The sequence below is a fragment of the Suncus etruscus genome, chromosome 4 (genome assembly GCF_024139225.1).
Source record: "Suncus etruscus isolate mSunEtr1 chromosome 4, mSunEtr1.pri.cur, whole genome shotgun sequence".
Lineage (NCBI taxonomy): Eukaryota > Metazoa > Chordata > Mammalia > Eulipotyphla > Soricidae > Suncus > Suncus etruscus.
Window position 1 is genome coordinate 37,248,864 of NC_064851.1, and position 20,420 is coordinate 37,269,283.

The 20,420-nt window shown below is 37.3% G+C and overlaps 1 protein-coding gene across 3 annotated transcripts in view; it reads left to right on the plus strand.

The window, feature by feature from the left end:
* Positions 1–7,896: 7,896 nt before the first annotated feature.
* Positions 7,897–20,420, plus strand: part of RPF1 (ribosome production factor 1 homolog) — a 1,036,037-nt gene continuing 1,023,513 nt past the window's right edge. For all 3 annotated transcript variants that reach the window (XM_049771265.1, XM_049771264.1, XM_049771263.1), the window contains exons 1-5: positions 7,897–8,136; positions 9,811–9,867; positions 15,063–15,143; positions 18,900–18,995; positions 19,543–19,696. In XM_049771265.1, the coding sequence (XP_049627222.1) occupies positions 7,897–8,136; positions 9,811–9,867; positions 15,063–15,143; positions 18,900–18,995; positions 19,543–19,696 (628 nt within the window). The remainder of the gene's footprint in view (positions 8,137–9,810; positions 9,868–15,062; positions 15,144–18,899; positions 18,996–19,542; positions 19,697–20,420) is intronic.

Consider the following 20,420-nt stretch of genomic DNA (forward strand, 5'->3'; position numbering starts at 1 on the left):
AATCGTGACTTAATCATATTATGAATGCTCTGTCTAGAGGTACCATATACACCATTCATGGGTAATGAAAATAACCCTCTATCCTGATGAGGAAATTAAATTTACTAATGAGTGAAATAGATGTAAGGTGTGGAAGGATAGACTGAATTAGAAACCATATAAGGGCAGGGAACAAAGTGGTGATGCAGTGGTAGGGCATTTGCCTTGCATGTGGCTGATCTAGAAAGAACTTTGGTTCAATCCTTGGTGTCTCATGTGGAACTTCAAGCCAGGAGCGATTTCTGAGCACATAGTAGGAGTACCCCTGAGTGTCACCGTGTATGGCCCAAAATCCAAAAATAAGAAATCATATACAGGCAGTGGTAGCGGGTTTTGGAAACCATGGTGAAGGGGGATGCAGTAACTTTGTATACCTAAAGGACAAACAAGCAAAAAACACTAAAGTCAACCATGTTATCTTAATAATGATTAAAATAAAAATATTTTGATAAATTATGCAATCAGAAGTATTCCTTTAAATGATATTGTACTTTAATTGTAAATGTTCTGCTTTTGCTTTTCCTAATGCAATAATCAGATAACAGATGAATTACAGTTATCAGTAAAATCAGTACTGATTTTTACTGATTTACCGTAAATCAGTAAAAAAAAATAAAAGGAAAAATTGGGGGGGGGGCACTGCTGGTGGTGCTCAGAGATTACATGACACTCAGAAATTACTTCTAGCAGGATCAGGGGACCAATATTAGATGCCAGGGTCAGCTGCATGCAACATCCTACCCACTGTACAATACATTGCTTCAGCCCCTCTGGGAAATATTTTAACAGGCAGAAAGATTTCTGTTTATCCAAAATCTACATTATCACTAGGAATCAAGCTACTTGGAAAAAATACCATCAAGTTCAAAGACTACTGGAAAAGGTTAAATGCCTCAAGAAAATAATTTGAGATTTTCAGAATCTGTAGATCTATTCTAGAAAACTTCTTTATTCCTAATATACTCATGATTTCTGAAAAGGCTAGCACATACATTGTTTATTTCACAGTGGGGAGCATACAAAGATGATGTACATCATACAACTGCTCTCCAGGTTTTCAATATTTGCAGTTTTTATTTCTGAGTCAGTTTGTGACTGAAGGGGTGTGGCTCTGCCATTTCCTTTTTAAAAATGTACTTATTTTACTCCGATTTACTTCACCTACTTTTGAAGGCAAGAAGGCCTTTGAGATTCCTACTGAGATTATGAATTCCTGTAACAGCTTTTCAGCTGGTTGCTGCTAAATGTAGAAGAAAAAAAATCTCATTAGTCACTAGAATAATGAGTGACTCAAGTAATGAGTGACTAATAGAATATTTAATTTAGTGCTCAGGTACAGAATAAATAAAAAACAAACTCTCAAAATTCTTTTATCATGTACTTATTGCCAAAAAATTTTCATGTTTGGTGAGACACCTGCTGATTCTTTTCTGTAAAACAAAAATTTAGAAAGTTTTTCTTAATAGAAATATATTATTGAACAAGAAACAAACTTAAAAAAAATTGAGACTTCAAGTTGAAAGGACTTTAGAAGTTTATTTTTTTTTTTATTTTTTTTTTTATTTTTTTTTTTTAATTTTTTTTTTTATTTAAACACCTTGATTACATACATGATTGTGTTTGGGTTTCAGTCATAAAAGGAACACCACCCATCACCAGTGCAACATTCCCATCACCCAAGTCCCAAATCACCCTCCTCCCCACCCAACCCCCGCCTGTACCCTAAACAGGCTCTACATTTCCCTCATACATTCTCAATATTAGGACAGTTCAAAATGTAGTTATTTCTCTAACTAAACTCATCACTCTTTGTGGTGAGCTTCCTGAGGTGAGCTGGAACTTCCAGCTCTTTTCTCTTTTGTGTCTGAAAATTATTATTACAAGGGTGTCTTGACCCCTGCCTCTATGCCCCTCTCCCCTGCCTCTCCACTCCGCTCCACCTTCACCATCTTTTTTCCCTGCCTGTCCCATCCTTACTCCTGCCTTCAGATATCTCTCTCTCTCTCTTTCTCTCTCTCTCTCAAAAAAAAGTAAAAGAAAAAAAAGACATGAATAACCAATTAAATTAGCTCTTTATTGTAATTGGTTACTAGAAACTTAAGTCTTTAAGGAGTACCAAAGTATAAACTTAATTGTGCTAGACTGTCTAGGATGCTATAAATTTCCAGTATGTTTTGCTTCTGACTATGAGTTTGTGTTCTACATGAATCCATATTGTGACCTCTGTTTTGTTCTTTCTTTAATAGTTATCTATAAGCTGTGGTATACTTCAGGCTCAAAAGCACTAATTTACTTTGTTTTCAGAGGTTTCTGTACATTGCATTTAAAAAATGTTCTACTCCCAAACTGGTATCAGCACACAGCTGATTCATATTTTGTGCTCTTGGATGGCTTCTGTGAGAGTTATGACTAACGTCATATAGAAAGTGTCAGACTGCAATTTCAGAGCAGAATTTTGGTCATATATTTGTTTGGATCTGAGAACCCATTCGGTGTTTAGTTGTATTCTAGATCCACAAATATCAGAACTAAAACAATTAAGCAAAACATACTAAGCATTATTTTACTTTTAAGTTTTTATTTTCTTATTTTGGGGGATGGGACTCACCTGGAAGTTGGTTGTGGAGGGATCTAGGATGAAACCGGAATCACCACATGCAAGGCAATACCCTCTGTATTGTCTCTATGGCCCCCTTAAAAAACTTTATTTAAAAAAAATATATGGCTTCTAAGAAAACTCATTGGGATGAATACATGCGATGTATGCAGGAAGATCAGGTTTAATACATATCACTGCATGGTTTACAAACACTGCCGAAAACGAGCCCCTACCAGGGAACTGGGACTAGATCCCAAAACAAAAATAAACGAATCTTTACCAATCTCTATTTAAAACATTAAAACTGTCTCAACTTTTATACTAAAAGCTACTTGAAGGTAAGCATGATTTTTTTTATATTTTACAATATAAACAATCTCTGAAGCCTAGACTAAATAAAAATAGCTAGCTAGCATTTATGATCTTAATACAGATCATTTTAACAACCTTATGTGGCAACATGATTATTTTTAATTTACAGATAGTAAAATTGATGCTCAAAGATATTATGTGATTTAATTGAGATTTCATATCATCTTAAGTGACCTCAGTCAAGAACTAAATAATTTGAACAAAGGATCTAACATGATTAATCCACCCTTTCATCTGAGAAGCATTTTATATTATATGCTTATATATATGTCAATGTATTTATATCAAAGCAATATAATGCCTCTATATATGGACACACACATATAGACTCGATCTACTTTTGTGATATCTTCAGAGTAAGAATTTTGTTCTAACTTTAGAAGTTTGTTCATCCCCAGACGTATAATCAATTGGGCAAGAAATGCAAAATGGAGCAAAGGAAGCCTCTTCAATAAGTGGTGTTGGCAGCCACTTGCAAGAAAAGTGAACTCAGACCTCCATCTAACACCATGTACAAAGATCAAATCCAAATCGATTAAAGACCTTGATATCAGACCCAAAGCCATATACCATAAGGTATATAGAAAAACACATAGGTAAAACACTCCATGACATCGAGACTAAAGACAGCTTCAAGGAGGAAACAAGTAGAAACAGAAATAAACAGAAGGAACTCTAATAAGCTAAGAAGCTTCTGCACGTCAATGGAAATAGGATATAAAAGCCATTCACAGAATGGGAGAAACTATTTACCCAATACCCATCAGACAAGGGGCTAATATCTAAGATATACAAGATACTGACAGAACTTAACAAAAAAAATCTAACCCCATCAAAAAATGGGGAGAACTGAAGAGCTAATTTCTCAAAGAAATACATATGGCCAAACGGCACATGAAAGCATGCTCCACATCACAATCATCAGGGAGATGCAAATCAAAACAATGAGGAACCATCTCACACCACACAGATTGACCACATCACAAAGAACAAGAACAATTAGTGTTGGAAGGGGGAACGTGGAGAGAAAGGAACTCTCATTCACTGCTGGTGGGAATGTCATCTAGTCCAGCCTTTATGGAAAACAATATGGAGATTCCTCAAAAAACTGGAAATTGAGCTCCATATGATCTAGCTATACCACTCCTAAGGATATTGCATCGGAACACAAGAGTGCAATACAAAAAACCTTTCCTCACACCTATATTCATTGCAGTACTATTTGCAATAGCCAGACTGGAAACAACTGAGATGGCTTTCAACAGATGAATGGCTAGAGAAATTGTAATACATATACACAATGAAATATTATGCAGCTTTCAGGAGAGATGAAATCATGAAATTTTCCTATAGATGGAGGAACATGGAAACTACCGTATTTTCCAGCGTATAAGACGACTTTTGAAACAAAAAATGTCAACCGAAAATCGGGGGTCGTCATATACGCCGAGTATATCCCGAAAAATGTTTCAATATGCCGCTAAACGAAAATTGTCTGAATATTGCCACAAAAATTTTCCAACTCGATCCTGCACCAATCGCTGCAAGGCTGCTCGGACCGCCTCTCTAACTCAGCCAATCCAAGCAGGCTTTTTATGCATGCAAATTAGACAATGTTCTAGACCTGAATCTACACTGTAAAAAGCCTGCTCTGATAGGCCAGAGTCAGAGAGGAAGTCTATTACAGTATAAACTTTGAACCTTTGGTACATACAGTTGCAGCACAGGAACATTCTGTCTGATACAGCGAATATAGGCCTAAACCTATGTTTTAACTGCAAAATTAGGGGGTCGTCTTATATGCCCAGTCGTCTTCTATGCCAGAAAATATGGTATTATACTGAGTGAAATAAGTCAGAGGAAGAGAGACAGAATAGTCTCACTTATATATGGGTTTTAAGAAAAATAAAAGACATTGTTATAATAATGAGATAAGGCCAGAAGGATAGACTCACAAGATAAAGCTCACCACAAAGAGTGGTGAGTGCAGTTAGAGAAATAACTAAACAACTACCATGACAATGTTAATAAGTGAGAGGAGAGGCCTGTCTCCAATACAGGCACAGGGGAGCAGGGAGATGGGGGGCACTGGTGGTGGGAATGTTACACTGGTGACTAGAACCAAACTACAATCATGTTTGTAATCACAGTGTTTAAATAAAGATATTATTTTAAAAAGTTTGTTCATTCAAATCATACAATTAATATTACAAAAAGTCATAAAGAAAAAATAGATCTAATGTTAAGCAATTCATGTTCTCATTTCTGTGCTAATCTGAGTAAATATACCTAAATTATTTTTGTATTTTGTATTCTTTTGAGAAAATGAACATGTAGGTAGAGCAAACATACCAATGCTAGGATTCCAAAATACGTTTTTCAGTCTGAAAATCTTCAAAAGTTTTGTCTCTGCTACTCGTCATTCTATGGCTTCTAATTTATGATTATACCTCTCAGATGTTAGACAAATGTATGACTTATTAAAACTAAACCTGTATAAGTGTGTTTCATACTTTTTCTTTTACATGGTGGGTGGGTGCACACATAACAGTGCTTCAGGACATACATTTGGTTTTCTGATTAGGAATAAATCCTGGTGGGGTTCAGGTGACCATGTGTAGTACTGGTAGTGGACTCCGTGTCAGCCACATGTAAGGCAAGTATCTTCATATTGTGTCTATGGTCTAGTGTGCTTGAAGCTAAACTGTTTTTCCCTTTTCTATTTTAGGTATCATTTAAAATCCAGTTTTGGATTATAACCAATTTTTTAATTTGTGGGCCGATACTATATTGTATTCTGTAAAATACAGTTCTAATATTTTTTTTTTTGGTTTTTTTTGGGCCACACCCATTTGACGCTCAGGGGTTACTCCTGGCTATGCGCTCAGAAGTCGCTCCTGGCTTGGGGGACCATATGGGACACCGGGGGATCGAACCGAACCACGGTCCGTCCTAGGCTAGCGCTGGCAAGGCAGACACCTTACCTTTAGCGCCACCGCCCGGCCCCTAGTTCTAATATTTTTTAAATATGCTGTTGAAAAGAATTTGAAGGATTTAAAAAAAATGTAACGTGAATATCAAAATGCTGGGTTTTAAAATACGCAATACGGGGCATGAAAGGTGACATGCTTTGATTGTAAGTGGCCTGAATTCAATCCTTGCACGAGCCAGGGATCTCCACCAAATCAAACTAAACTCGAACAACAAAAACAACATAACAAACAAAAACAGTCAATACTAATACTGATATAAAATTTGCAACTCAAGGCAGTTTTTGGAACATTATTAAGTCAGCAGAAAAAATGTTTATGAAGCAATTTCATAAAATTTAAATAAGGAACCTCAATAAAATGAATCATGAGAAAACAGGTTTTTACTTTGCTCTTAAGGCAGTCTTGAGCTTTCCTTCTCATTTTCCTTTACTGGGTCCCTCTGTCTCTAGCCATTCTTGCAGGACAACTACAAGTCTGGCCTCTCACTTTTCCTTCTCTGGCTACACTCACTATAATAGTCTGAAAGACCTATGTAAATGAACACATTTTGCTCTTTCATCCAAATGGCTCTCATCTTATCATAACAGCTGCACACTACCCTATTGAAAGAGGAAACTTCAGTTTCCCCTTGCCAGGTAAGGTGAGCAGTCGCCCATCCTACACTTTACACATTCATTCCTGCTAATTCCTGGGCTCTTTCTGAAGACTGGGAAGTTAACAATTCCCAAGACCATAGATTCATAGTCTCATTCATAGTTCATGAGACTAAAAAGACAATGGATAAAACCTAAGGCCAAAGGCTAACAATATACCCAAAAGAAACGTCAGCTAACCACATCACCCAGTATAAGCCTGGTATTTTCTGTAAATATTCTTGTCATCTCATAAAGAAAATAATCGAGTTCTCATATATAAGGACCTATACAAAAGACATTTACTTCTCACTTAAGTCTTATACTAAGTTCCTCCTCAGGGAGTTTCTTTCCCTTTGACTCTCCAACTTTTCTATGATCTGAGTTTGCACTTTTTTACTACTCAGTATTTTCATTCTTAAAAACATTGAAGAACCTGGACATCATATATTCATTCATTTATTCATTTAGATATTCATTGTCGGGGATCCTGCATCAAAATCAACTCGACTACCGGTAAAACGTTTCCCTCAAGTCCACGCTGAGAATCCTTTTTAAAGCCAACCCTTAATTCTCTGATATTCTGATCTCTCCCACCACCCCCACCACCCCTGCAAGGTATTTATTCTTTGTGCGCCCATTTCTGTCTTTATTTTTCTTCTTGGGATGGGAGTACATTCAAGGATCACTCTTGGGGAGCTCGTGAGATCATAAGGGGTGCCAAAGATCAAAAAAATGGGTAGACAGCGCTTTCCAAAGCAAGCGTTTTACCCGCTGTGCTTTATCTTCAGCTCTCCGGTGTCTCTTCAAATGTACAGATACAGTATTTTAACTCAGCACATAATAGATACTAGAAAAAAGCATTCCAGAGCTCTGCGCAGAAGGAAGGGCAAGTACCCCGAACAATCCACTCGATCCCCACAGTTTTGAGTCTCTTTACAGGGAAGGCCCACAAAAGACACGCCACCGTCCACTTTAAAAAAAACTTTCCGACCCAGGGCTGGGATTGGCTAGGACGTGAACCTTGCAGCAGGCCGACCTGGGTTCGATCTTTGGCATCGCAAAGGATCCATCGAACCGAGCCAGCAGTAGTGATTCCTCGCGCACAGATCCAGGAGCATGCCCGGTGCAAAGTGTTTTTGCTGGGTGCCGCCAAAGGAAAAAAGAAAAGAAAAAAAAAAAAAAATCTCTTAACCCGGAAGCTAAATTAAGGTCAAAGGAACCTATTTCCGCTTCCTCACACATGCGCAGTGCAAACACCATGGCGCGGACCGGAGGTAAAAGCGGCGGCGGCGGCAGCGGCAGCGGCAAGAAAGGTCTGAAACGGAAAGCCGTTCCTGAGGAGCCTCAAGAGACTGCAGTCGCTGACGATGGGACGACGGAGAGCGGGGCGCAGCCCTCGAAAGCGACGGCCTTTCCCCCCGGCTTCAGCATTTCGGAGATTAAGAACAAGCAGAGGCGACACCTGATGTTCACCCGGTGGAAACAGCAGCAGAGGAAGGTAGGCGGCCGAAGCGACTGCGCGCATGCGTCTTGCCGCCAAGTGGGCGGGGAGAGGCAGCATTGCGCATGCGCATGTCCTCTGGCGGAGCTCTCTGCTAGCTCGTGTTGGGCCTGGGGAAAAAACTTCTACGTTCTTTCCTCCCAGTGTAGGGAAGTGCAGAGCTCTGAGCTCTACTTAGTGCATCGCGAATGAGACGCTCTTCCTTACTAGCAACTTTTTTGGACTTTGGCTGAGTAAGAAAGCAAGAAGCACCTTCCTAGTAGCAAAACACTTCATACCTACGAGGTCCCAAAGCCTGTCTTTCCGCTTCTCCCCGTCCACCCAGCCCCAATTTTGAGAATATAGGTGGTGCGGTGCATACAGTATGTATATCTGGCCTTTTACCGAAAGTAGTGTGCTCTTTAATCGAGTTATCCACCTAAGAGGTTAGCTGATTAAAGGAGTTGAGTCGATGCAGAGCAGTAATAGGTGACAAGATCCAGGTCAAGGTGCAACTTTGACAAAATTGCAGTCGGTTGCAAGCGAGCACTTTATAGAAGTTTACATGCATAAGTGTCTTTTGGTTGTGCACCTCCACTTATTAGAACTTTTAGGTAGTAGACTTTTCACTGGAAAAACCAATGAACCCGATGGGCCACTGATTATACCTTTGTGTAGTTTTGGGTAAATGATGTTACTGGGCTTTTGTTTTTGTTTTTGATTTTTTGCCTATTTATAGTTGCTGGTGAAAATGGAAATATTTGGAAATATTTCAGGGTTTTTCAACACAGATGTTAAAATTATTTATAATGAGATCGTATATATGTACCTGATACAGATGTGTTGATCTACAGCTTTTGCATGCATGTTGTCGGTTCTAGAAAACTTTCGGTGTCATTTGTAATGTGAGCGTTGTCAACGTTAACAGGGAAAATGTATTTTCTATTGCTTATCAAGTATTCTGTTAGAAAATATCTAGAACATTCAAAGTTCTCACTCCTCTTTTAAATTCTTTTTTTTTTTTTTAACTTGGTTGGTTGGTTGGTTAGTAGGTTGGTTGGTTTTTGGGCCACATCTAGTGGTGCTCAGGGATTGCTCTTGGCTGCATTCAAAAATTGTCCTTGGATGCTGGGAATGGAACAGGGTGCACCCCTGATCGGCTGCATGCAAGGCACATGCCTAACCGCTGTGCCCCGTCTTGTAAATTTTTAATTTTAAACATTCTACTTATAAAATATATAGATAAATACTGATTTTCATTGAAACGCTGATGGCTTAGCTCCCAATCCCATCCTTTTTCTTTTTCTTTTTCTTTCTTTTTTTTTTTTTTTTTTTGGTGCACTCGGAGAAGCAGCAATCACAGTTAAGGACTTCCTTAAATTGTAGTTTGTTAAAGCAAGTTGTACAGTAGAGACTTGATAATTTATTGAGTATATGTTTTGCATATCACTTAATTTTAGAAACTCAGACTTAACTGTTCAGGGCTTTCTGTGAAGTTCTTTTTTTTGTTATTGTAAAAACTTATTAACTAGCCACCTCTTTTGGTTTGTAAACCCCGTGTTCGGATGCTTATTTTAATTATTTACAAAGCTTGTTTGGCTTATGCATTTATTACAGTAGTAATTTGTAGTTTCAATGGGTGTTATTGATGTTACTATTGGTTTTCTTAATATTGTTTCTTCATCCCTTTAGGAAAAGTTGGCAGCTAAGAAAAAACTTAAAAAAGAGAGAGAGGCCCTCGGTGATAAGGTAAAATATTCTATTGCACCGGTATTCTATGTTTTATTTCTGTTGAATCACAGTTAAAATTTATCATGGACTACTTAAGATATATCAGAAGATAAGAAACTAGTAGAATCAAATCTTTTTCTGTCCCTTTATCCACGCATAAGAATTAATGGTATAGCAAATTGATGTTCAAGACCTGGTATTCTGCTCTTGATAGCTCTTTCTGAAGAAAAGCACTTTGGAAATTTCTGCTTATTATTCCCACACTCTTTATTATCTTTCCTGTGTGTTTTGCTATCCCTACATGATACATATAATAGTAGCGTTTACCTTCTTTTCCAAGTATTATACTAATAGCATCTATTAATTACTTTTCCCTTGTTTGTTTTGGAGTTTGAGACACTTTTCTGAGGGAAAACGGCTTTGAAACTATCTACACTTTCTGTGATTTTTAAGCAAAGGCTTTTTGTCAGGACCCTAAAGGGAAAAGACAGGACAGGGGATACTGAGGTGGACTAAGGCAAAGAGGAGAAAGAGATAATCAAATGATTTGTCTGTTTTTGTTGTATTGATAGAGGGAAATTATTCCAGTGAAAAATTTAAAAGACCTGTTAGATACTTAGACTGTATTGCACAGATGAATTTTCTTCCTTTGAACTTTCATTTTACTATGGTTCTATTTTGCATTTTATATTTGCAAAATCTTTTAAAGGAAGATTAAAATCTTTTAGGATACTAAGTAAGGACAAGTGTAGGAAGGGAAAAATATAGACTATACACAAGGTAAACACTCTGATTTCCTCATGTATCTTCTATATAGGACTAGAGTAATCCAAATGAAAATGCCAATAGTAGACTCTTTTTTGTTTTTGTTTTTGGGCCACACCCGGCAGTGCTCAGGGGTTACTCCTGGCTGTCAGCTCAGAAATAGCTCCTGGCAGGCACAGGGGAGTGGGGGGGAAATACACCATATGGGACACTGGGATTCAAACCAACCACCTTTGGTCCTGGATAGGCTGCTTGCAAGGCAAACACTGCTGTGCTATCTCTTCGGGCCCCAATAGTAGACTCTTGATCTACAAAATTTTAATATATCAAGCAACATTAACCTTTTCTTAGACTTTTTAATCAATTTCAGCAAATGAATAAACATCCCATATGAAAATATCACTAATTTTTGATTCTAGGACTAGAAATTGACTTCAATCTGAGTCTAAAATTATTTAAAAATGGCATTTCATTATATAATAAATATTACATTTTTAATAATTCTTCAGTTTACATTTTTTACCATAATATTTTATTATTCTTTGTATTTGATTATTTTTTAAAGTTATTCATAGTGCTAGATTAAAAAAATTTAAAAACAAGATAAATTTTCATAGACTATGGTAGAATAGTTTTTTAAATTTCTGCCTTAGGCTATTACATGACCTTACATAAGTAGTCAGCTTCTACTGACCTTATCTGTTACTTTATCTATATGCAAATTTAGCATCTGCATTATTTAATGTCCATTAAGGTCCTTTTTTGTTTTTTTAGTTTACATTTTTTATCTCTGCTACTACACATGTATTTTAAATTTTTTGTTTTGGGGTCACACCTTGGCAGCACACAGGGATTACTCCTGGCTCTATGCTCAGAAATCACTCCTAGCATTTTCAGGGGACCACATGGGATGCCGGAATTTGAACCACCGACCTTCTGCGTGCAAGGCAAACATTTTACCTCCATGCTATCTCTCCGGCCCCTTAAATTTGTTTTAATTAATGTGTTTACAGTTCCATTCTCTCTTAATTCACATTATTATTATTGTTATTGTTATTGTTGTTATTATTATTATTATTATTATTATTATATTTTGGCTTTTGGACAAAATCCAGTGTTGCTCAGGGGCTATTCCTCATTTGAGGAGAATTTGATGGTTCCTCAAGTAGTACTCAGGAGACCATACAGCATAGCATCGGTTCAAACCTATAGCTTCTGTATGTGCTCTAGTGCTTTAGGCATCTTTCCACCCCCATAACATATTTATTGATCTAAATCAGGGGTCTCAAACTCGCGGCCCACAGGTCATTTGCCGCCCTCCATACAATATTTTGTGGCCTGCTGCCAGCCTTCAAATATCGCAGTATTTGCGATCACAATAAAAATTGCATTAGTAAGAAAAAAATCGCATTAAACATTCATGTACCCTGAGCAGTTCCATTCAGGGTATGCAAATGTTTAATGCGATTTTTTGCGATTTTTTTCTTATTAATGCGAATTTTTATTGCGAATATTTGATAAGCGAATAATCGCGAATAATTTGCGCCTAGCGCAGACATCATTTCCGCTGCTCCTGCCTGCTGTCCCTTGCATTATCGGAGGCCTAAGGGAGAGAAGTTGATTACAGAATTAGATTTTGTCATACCTTCATCATGACTTCATCAAAGCCTGCAGTGAAAAGAAAGATTGATGACGAGCACAGACAATTTCAGGAAAAGTGGGAGACGCAGTATTTCTTTGTTGAGTACAGGGGCATCCCCACATGTCTTATTTGCTATGAGAAAGTTGCAGTGCACAAGGAATACAACTTGAAACACCATTATTCAACTAAACATACTGAGGAATGTGCAAAATATCAAGGAAATGAGAGAGTCAAGTGCGTTGCCAGTCTTAAAGCATGTCTAATGAGGCAACAAGATTTCTTCAAGAAAGCAACCAAAGAGAACGTTGCATCAGTCAGAGCTAGTTCCATGGTTAGTGAGCTGATTGCTAAGGCAGGGAAACCATTCACAGAAGGAGAGTTTGTTCAAAAAATGCATGTCACAGGCTGCAAGTATTATCTCTCTGGAAAAGAAAGGTCAGTTGAGCAAAATCAGCCTTTCTGCCAACACTGTGGCAGAGCACATTTCTGACATGTCAAGTGACATTTTATCATCAACTGTGTGAGAAAGCCAAATGTTTTGATAGATACTCAGTTGCTCTTGACGAGGGCACAGATATAACAGACACTGTGCAGCTCACAATTTATGTCCGTGGTATTGAATGCAATTTTGAATTGACAGAGGAGCTGTTCGCAATAATTCCAATACATGGCCAGACCACCGCTAATGAGATATTTTGGCATCTGTGTGATGACATTGAGAATGCAGGTTTGCCATGGAAGAGGTTTGTTGGAATAATAACGGATGGAGTGCATGAATGACAGGGAGGAAAAATGGACTGGTGGCACTTGTTCAAAAAAAAACTTAAAAGGAGGGTGTAGAGAAGGCCATTGCTCTTCACTGCATTATTCATCAGCAGGCCCTTTGCAGTAAATGCCTGCTGTGTGACAATGTGATGTCTGTTGTTGTGAAATGCATCAACCAAATCAGATCCAGGGCCTAAAAGCACAGGAGGTTCAGTGCTTTTTTAGAAGAAATGGAGTCAGAATATGGAGATGTGCTTTATTTCACCGAGCTACATTGGCTCAGCAGGGGAAATGTCCTGAAAAGATTTTTTGAGTTGAGAGAAGAAGTGAAAGCCTTCATGGAGAAGGATGGAAATGCTGTTTCTGAGTTGAGTGATCACAAATGGCTTATGACCTCACACATAAGCTGAATGTACTAAACAAGAAGTTATGAAGCCCGGGGCAGCTTATCAGTGCTGCCTATGACAACGTGAGAGCATTCTCCACAAAACTTGTGTTTTGGAAATCCCATCTCTCTCAGACAAACCTTTGCCATTTCCCAGCATGTAAGGAACTTGTGGATGCAGGCATACCATTCAGTGGTGAGAAATATGTTATGCTATTTTTAAGCTAGAGAAGGAATTGGATCACAGATTTGCAGACTTCTAAAAGCACAGAGCCACTTTCCAAATTTTTGTGGACCCCTTTTCCTTTGATGTGCAAGATGCCCCTCCTGTGCTTCAAATGGAGCTCATTGACCTGCAATGCAACTCTGATCTCAAAGCCAAGTTCAGGGAGATTAGTGGAAAAGCAGACATGCATGGGCAATTTTTGAGAGAATTGCCCCCCAGCTTCCCTGAGCTTTCCCGAATGTTCAAGCGCACCATGTGCCTTTTTGGGAGCACATATTTGTGTGAAAAGTTATTCTCCACATTGAACTTCAATAAGTCAAAGTACAGGTCTGGACTTAATGCTGATCATCTTCAAGCCATACTGAGGGTCTCAACTGCTTCCTCTCTAAAGCCAAATGTGGTTCAGATTTGTGAGAAGAAGCGCTGTCAAGTCCCTGGCAGCAAGGAATAGGCAAAAGATGCCATGTTCAGAAGAACTGTTCCTGATCTTCACTCAATGTTCTATTCATGTTCAGAAGAAATAAACTGTTAATAATGATGTTTGAGGACTTTTTTTTTGGTGAAATCCCTTATGCAGCCCTGCCTCATCCCGACTTTGCCTCCTGCGGCCCCCAGGTAAATTGAGTTTGAGACCCCTGATCTAAACTGAATACATATGAATATTCATATTCCATCATGTCAGTGTAACATACATATACTTAGTTATTACTCTGTTTTTGAACACTGGTCCTGCTCACTATTTGTTTCCATTAACAATGAGGAACTGCATATTTCTTTGTATAACTTGTTCCTACTTTCCATTCCTGTTAGATACATTAAAATTCAGATTCATATCTTGGTGTCTACATCTGAACGGTTAAATTCAATACATCTATAGTAGAGCAAGGGTTTACTGCATATACTTAATTATTATTTTCCTGTTTATTCTTTCCTCCTTGGTATAGTAATTTAGATTGTAGTTTCTTCTATCTGTAGTTGATATCTAGTATTAAACATTTCATTCAATATTTGTAATTGAGTATGGGAATATTCACAAAATGGAAAGCCCTCTTATTGAATAAATATTGTTAGAATTGATGTCAGGAATCAAAGTAAAAACCATGAGTTTATGGATTATGTGAAAATTCTGTATTTTTCCCTAAATTTAGAGTTTCATAAAGTGGGAGAAACTATCCCTGAAATGGCCCTGGAAGATAGGTGGGGTTAGGTGGCATGGTAGATTCAGAGTAGTTACTTTGGTTCACTTGGGGAGTATTTTCCATTTGTTCCTGTAAAGAATGTATGTTTCCAAGGTTGGGGGTTACTGAATATTTTTGTTTTTTAATGAGCAGTAAGTAGTAGGCCAGATACATTTGAGAAGTTTTGCCTAAATGTACTGAAAAAAATTAATAGTTTTAAGCGTTTATAAAATTCAACCCTCTTTTATTTAGGCTCCACCGAAACCTGTTCCGAAGACTATTGACAATCAGCGAGTCTATGATGAAACTATAGTAGATCCTAATGATGAGGAGGTAATGCTGAAGTCTTAAATTAATTTGAATGATCACACTTGATAAGTTTTCTGTCCATAGATGTTTAAAGTGCTGGCTGGCTAAGACTATCAGATGGATTAGTTCAACTGTAATGTTTTCTTATTTATTGTTTACTTAGTAATGGCAATTTTCAGTAATGTTAAAAATATAATTATTTTCTAAAAAACGTATTTTATTTTTTGGTTGACTTTCATATTTGTTATTTAATCTCAGAATATACATTTTTGTTTGGTGGGTTTGATTTTGGGGCCACTCCAGTAGCACTCAGAGATTACTCATAGCTCTGCTCTCAGAAATCATTCCTGGTATGGGACCATATAGGATTCCGGGTATTGAACCCAGATTGGCTACCACTTCAGCCCCCGGATTATACTTTTGAAAAACATTTGAAAAACATTATATAGTTTTTACTGTAAATGTTTGTATTTTTAAGACATTTTGATACCTATGGATAACATTTAATGATTCTTTGTTTTCTCACTGAAATTCAAGATAGCCCTCTTTCTGATATTTTTTTCCTGAAGTTTCTATTGTATTCATCTTTTAAATTTCTGTGCAGAAAAATTGTTAGGTTTTCATTTTTTTCAAACATTGGTGCTACCAACATTTTTATTTATTTATTTATTTTTTATTTGTTTTTTGGGTCATACCCAGCAGCGCTCGGGCTACTCCTGGCTCTATGCTTAGAAATCGCCCCCCGCAGGCTCGGGGAACCATATGGGATGACAGGATTCGAACCACCGTCTTTCTGCATGCAAGGCAAATGCCCTACTGCTGTGCTATCTCTCCGGCCCCAACATTTATTTTTTTTAACAATTTCTCACTATATCCAAGAAGACAGTCCACCAATCTTCCATTAAGTATGGATTGCCTGCTGTGATATATTGAAATCTGGTTTAGGGGTTTGGGATTTTTAAATGCATACAACAAATACATGTGTACACACATAATTTCTGCGCAGCCAGTAGTATATTCTAAAAACAGACAGTAAGTATAACTAATTGTGTGATATATGTTAATAGGTGATAGATTAATGGGAATAGACAAAAGATATTCAAAGTTGCTTGTAATAGAGTGTGCCATATTTTAAATATGAGATGGATACAGTCATATGTGTTAAATCATTTTGACATAATCTTAGGTACTAGTAAATTAGTTGATATCATTCACTCAGATTTCCTGAAAGTTAATATTGTGCCACAGGTTTTCATGTAGTCTCTCTGAAATGCCTATTAAATGGCAGTTACAGTGCACTTGGCTATTGACTTTATACTGTCTAATATATTAAGTATGTAAAACTTTGGCTTTTCCCTTATACATGTTTAACCATGCCCATAAATTTTCATGTTTGTTGTTTTCATTCTGTTCAAGATTGTTCCTAATTTTACTTAAAATCCTTTTTGGCTCACTAAATAGCTCTAGATTTCTAATTTTATATAGTTGTGGGATATATTTTATTCCTCATTCCCATCTCTTCTCTTTAAATTATTCCTTATTAGTTAAAGAGACTTTAACTTTTTCCTTTTGCATATTTCCTTGAAAAAAATGTTTTCTGTTCTATAGTCAATGGTAACATGATATTCACATAGAAGATTTTCATTAATTTAGCAAACTTAAATGATACTTAACAAAACCTGTCCTTATTGATTTTGACATGGCTGTAATAAGAAGAGTCCTTTTCATAGATAGCTTTAGACATTATTATTGCCATGCAGAGTGGCAAGTATGCCTTTATCTAACTAGAATACTTACCTATTTAAATAAAACTATGTGAGTCAGATGTTATGTATGCAGTCTTATTAGGATATAAGCCAGTGCCTCAGATGATCTTTCCCTTAGCCTAGAGTTTAAGTGATTCAATAGTCTGACTCATGGGGCTCTTAACAAAAAGTTGTTCATCATGACTTTAAAAATCATTCTTTTAACCTGAGTGTTCTCTGCATATGTCTGTCTTGTTGCCATACCACCTGCATCTGATGCAGACAGACAGCCTCCAATGACCTTTCTTTCTCAATGCTTGTAAAGCTCATTCACTGCTTCAATATACATTGCAGAAGAGGGGAATTAGTGAGATTCTTAAAAATTCAGAGATGAGGAGTAGAGTACTGGGAAATGCCAGCAAGAATATGACCCTCTATTTGACAACAGAGTTGAACTGGCATAATTAGGTTTCTTTCCATTTCCCCTTGGAATCTACATTGTAGCCTCTGGAAGATATTCTAAGAATATAGGTCTGAGAAAATGCAATGTGCAGTGTGTTATTCTGAGAAAAAGTCATGTACTGTGTGTTAAGACTATACTGCAGACGAGAGTGAATACAGCTAAAGCTGTGTATACTTTGGAGATTTGGCTGGACTGGTAAAAAATAATCATGTCTTAACAGCTGCTCAACAGTCTTAAATTCCCATGCTTATTAAAACTCCCCACCTACTAACCTAGAGCTAACTGCTTCTATTTTTAGTCTTTCTCTGCCCTCTCTATATGAACCTGGTTTATATTATACCTGGGAAGCTCCTTAAACCATTAAGCTACTTAATGGCTTAATCATTTTATTCCTTTTAGTTTTATTGTGTCATCTTTTGAAAGGCAAAAGATATATAGGAAAATTTTTCTGGGGTGCATATATATTTATAGTTTATTGATGTATTGTCCTTCATTCGATCTAAACTGTTAATTTCACCACAAGAAATGTTTATTAAAAAAAGAAATGTTTATTTAATTTGAAAAAAATCATTCTATAAGTTAAATTTTCTTATGGTTACTATTTGCATAGTATACTTTTTCCATGGGTTTTCATTCAAAGTTGATATTGTATCTTTGATTTTATTTATTTATTTGTTGCCACATCCTGTGGTGCTCAAGGTTTGCTCAAGGAAATAGGGAACCATATGCTGTGCCAAGGATGGGTCTGCTACGTGCAAAGCAAGCACCTTATAGATACATTGTACTATTTTTTTGGACCCAGATATCTCACTTTCATTCCCTCCCCCTTTCCCCTTCACTTCCATTTTTACATTTTGTTTTTTTCTTTGGTTGTCATTGTTATTGTGGAACTAGGGACCACACCTAGCAGTTTCCAGGGCTGTACAGTTCACTTGGTACCAGAGATTGAACCTAGGATCTCACGTATGCTTTCCCTCCCTCCCTCCCTCCCCTATTGGGAAACTCAGTGGTAGATGCCCTGCAGATGAGGCTCTAGGTTTGAACATTCTCCCTCCCTCTCTCTTTCCCTCCTCTCTCTCTCTCTCTCTCTCTCCCCCCCCCCTCCTATCCTCTCCTCTTCCTTTCCCCCTTATCCTCTTTCTCCCCTCCTCCCAGCGAAACTAGGGTTGTCACACATACTAATTTCCTACCCCTGTCTTCCATCTGCTTCTCTCCTGACTCCACTACCTCTGGATTTAAGTTGATAAAGTTACTATTTTCAGTAGCCAAGTTGTTGGGGGAAATGAGAAAGTTCTAGGAAAGACTCATATTCTCAACATTAAGTAGACCAGGGTTTTTTTGTTTTGTTTTGTTTTTAACAATTTTTTTCCAGTGTTATGCTTGTATTCTAGAGAAAAAAATCACTCAGCTTCTTCAGGTTATCATTACGTAATGTAAGTCGCTCTTAGGTCTTTTCATTTTTTAAACCCCTTCAGCTAGGTGATTAATGTTGTAGAACTACTGGAACTACTCTTAAAATACTGACAAAATAGACTATTTAAAGTAAAATTATTTCTTGATTAATTTTCTTAGGTTGCTTTTGATGAAGCTACAGATGAATTTGCCTCTTACTTCAACAGACAAACTTCTCCCAAGATCCTCATCACAACATCAGATAGACCTCATGGGGTAAACACATTTAGTGATATAGTTCTTGAATTCTTGCTTTCTTAATATTACATAACTAACACAAGTCACTCAGTTGATATAACTTTTAGTAATTGCCTTATTTTTTTTTTTCAGTGAAGTGTACTTACTAAGTATGATTCTCCACGATAGTGTTTTTTGTTAATTCATTACATTTATTGCCTGGATAATTTATTATTATTGGGTTGTCCTATTCATTATAGGATGCTTAGCAGTATTCCCTCACTTGCATCACTGCATACCAATAGCAGCCATCTTCTCTTTTCATCTGCTTATTCCCAGTAATAGTCAGGATCACCAAAAATGCCTCCAGACATTGCCAAACAAATACTGCTGGGAGCAAAATTACCCCTAGTTGAAAACACTGCTTTAAGTTGATTAGCTTCTGATAAAGGGATAACATTTCCTATTTCAAAGTTCTTTCTAGATCTTGCTTTCTGTTTATAAAGCTGTCTTAGAACAATCACTGTCCTTTCCTTTATAATAATTATGCCATGAAGTTTTTACTTGAGAATTTTTTTTTTTACAGAGAACTGTAAGACTCTGTGATCAGCTCTCCACAATTATACCAAATTCTCATGTTTATTACAGAAGAGGACTGGCTCTGAAAAAAATCATTCCACAGTGCATCTCAAGAGATTTCACAGATCTGATTGTTATTAATGAAGATCGTAAAGTACCAAGTATCCTTTCTTTTTGAAGGCATTTTTCCTGCTTGACATCTTCGAATTTTAAAATGCATTTAAAAGGACAAGGAGATAACTTTCAGAATGTGGTTTTTAAATATCCAGATTCCATTAACTAATTGTTCCTTTCATCCATCAAGCACACAGTAGAGGTTAAATATTTTAATTCTTAGTAAAAGATGTAGAAATAAATGAAACTGGTTCAAGGGATTCATAATATAGTAGGAAAAATACATATGTATATTAAAAACATGATGTGGAGAAGACAGTTAAAAATATAGAATATAGGGACCGGTGTGGTGGCGCTAGAGGTAAGGTGTCTGCCTTGCCAGTGCTAGCCTAGGATGGACCAAGGTTCGATCCCCCCCGGCGTCCCCTATGGTCTCCCAAGCCAGGAAGGACTTCTGAGCGCATAGCCGGGAGTAACCCCTGAGCATTACCAGGTGTGGCCCAAAAAAAACAAAAAAATATACATATAGAATATAGGAGCTGGAGTGGTTGCACAGTGGTAGGGCATTTGTCTTGCATCCAACTGTTTGATTCCCTGCATCCATATGGTCCCGAGCCAGGAGCGATGTCTAAGCGCATAGCCAGAAGTAATCCCTGAGCATCACTGGGTGTAGCCCCAAAAAAAACAAAACAAAAAGATCAAAAAGGAACTGGAGTAGAGCATTCCTAGAATGTTCAAGGCAGTAGATTCAATCCTTGAGCCCTGCCAGAG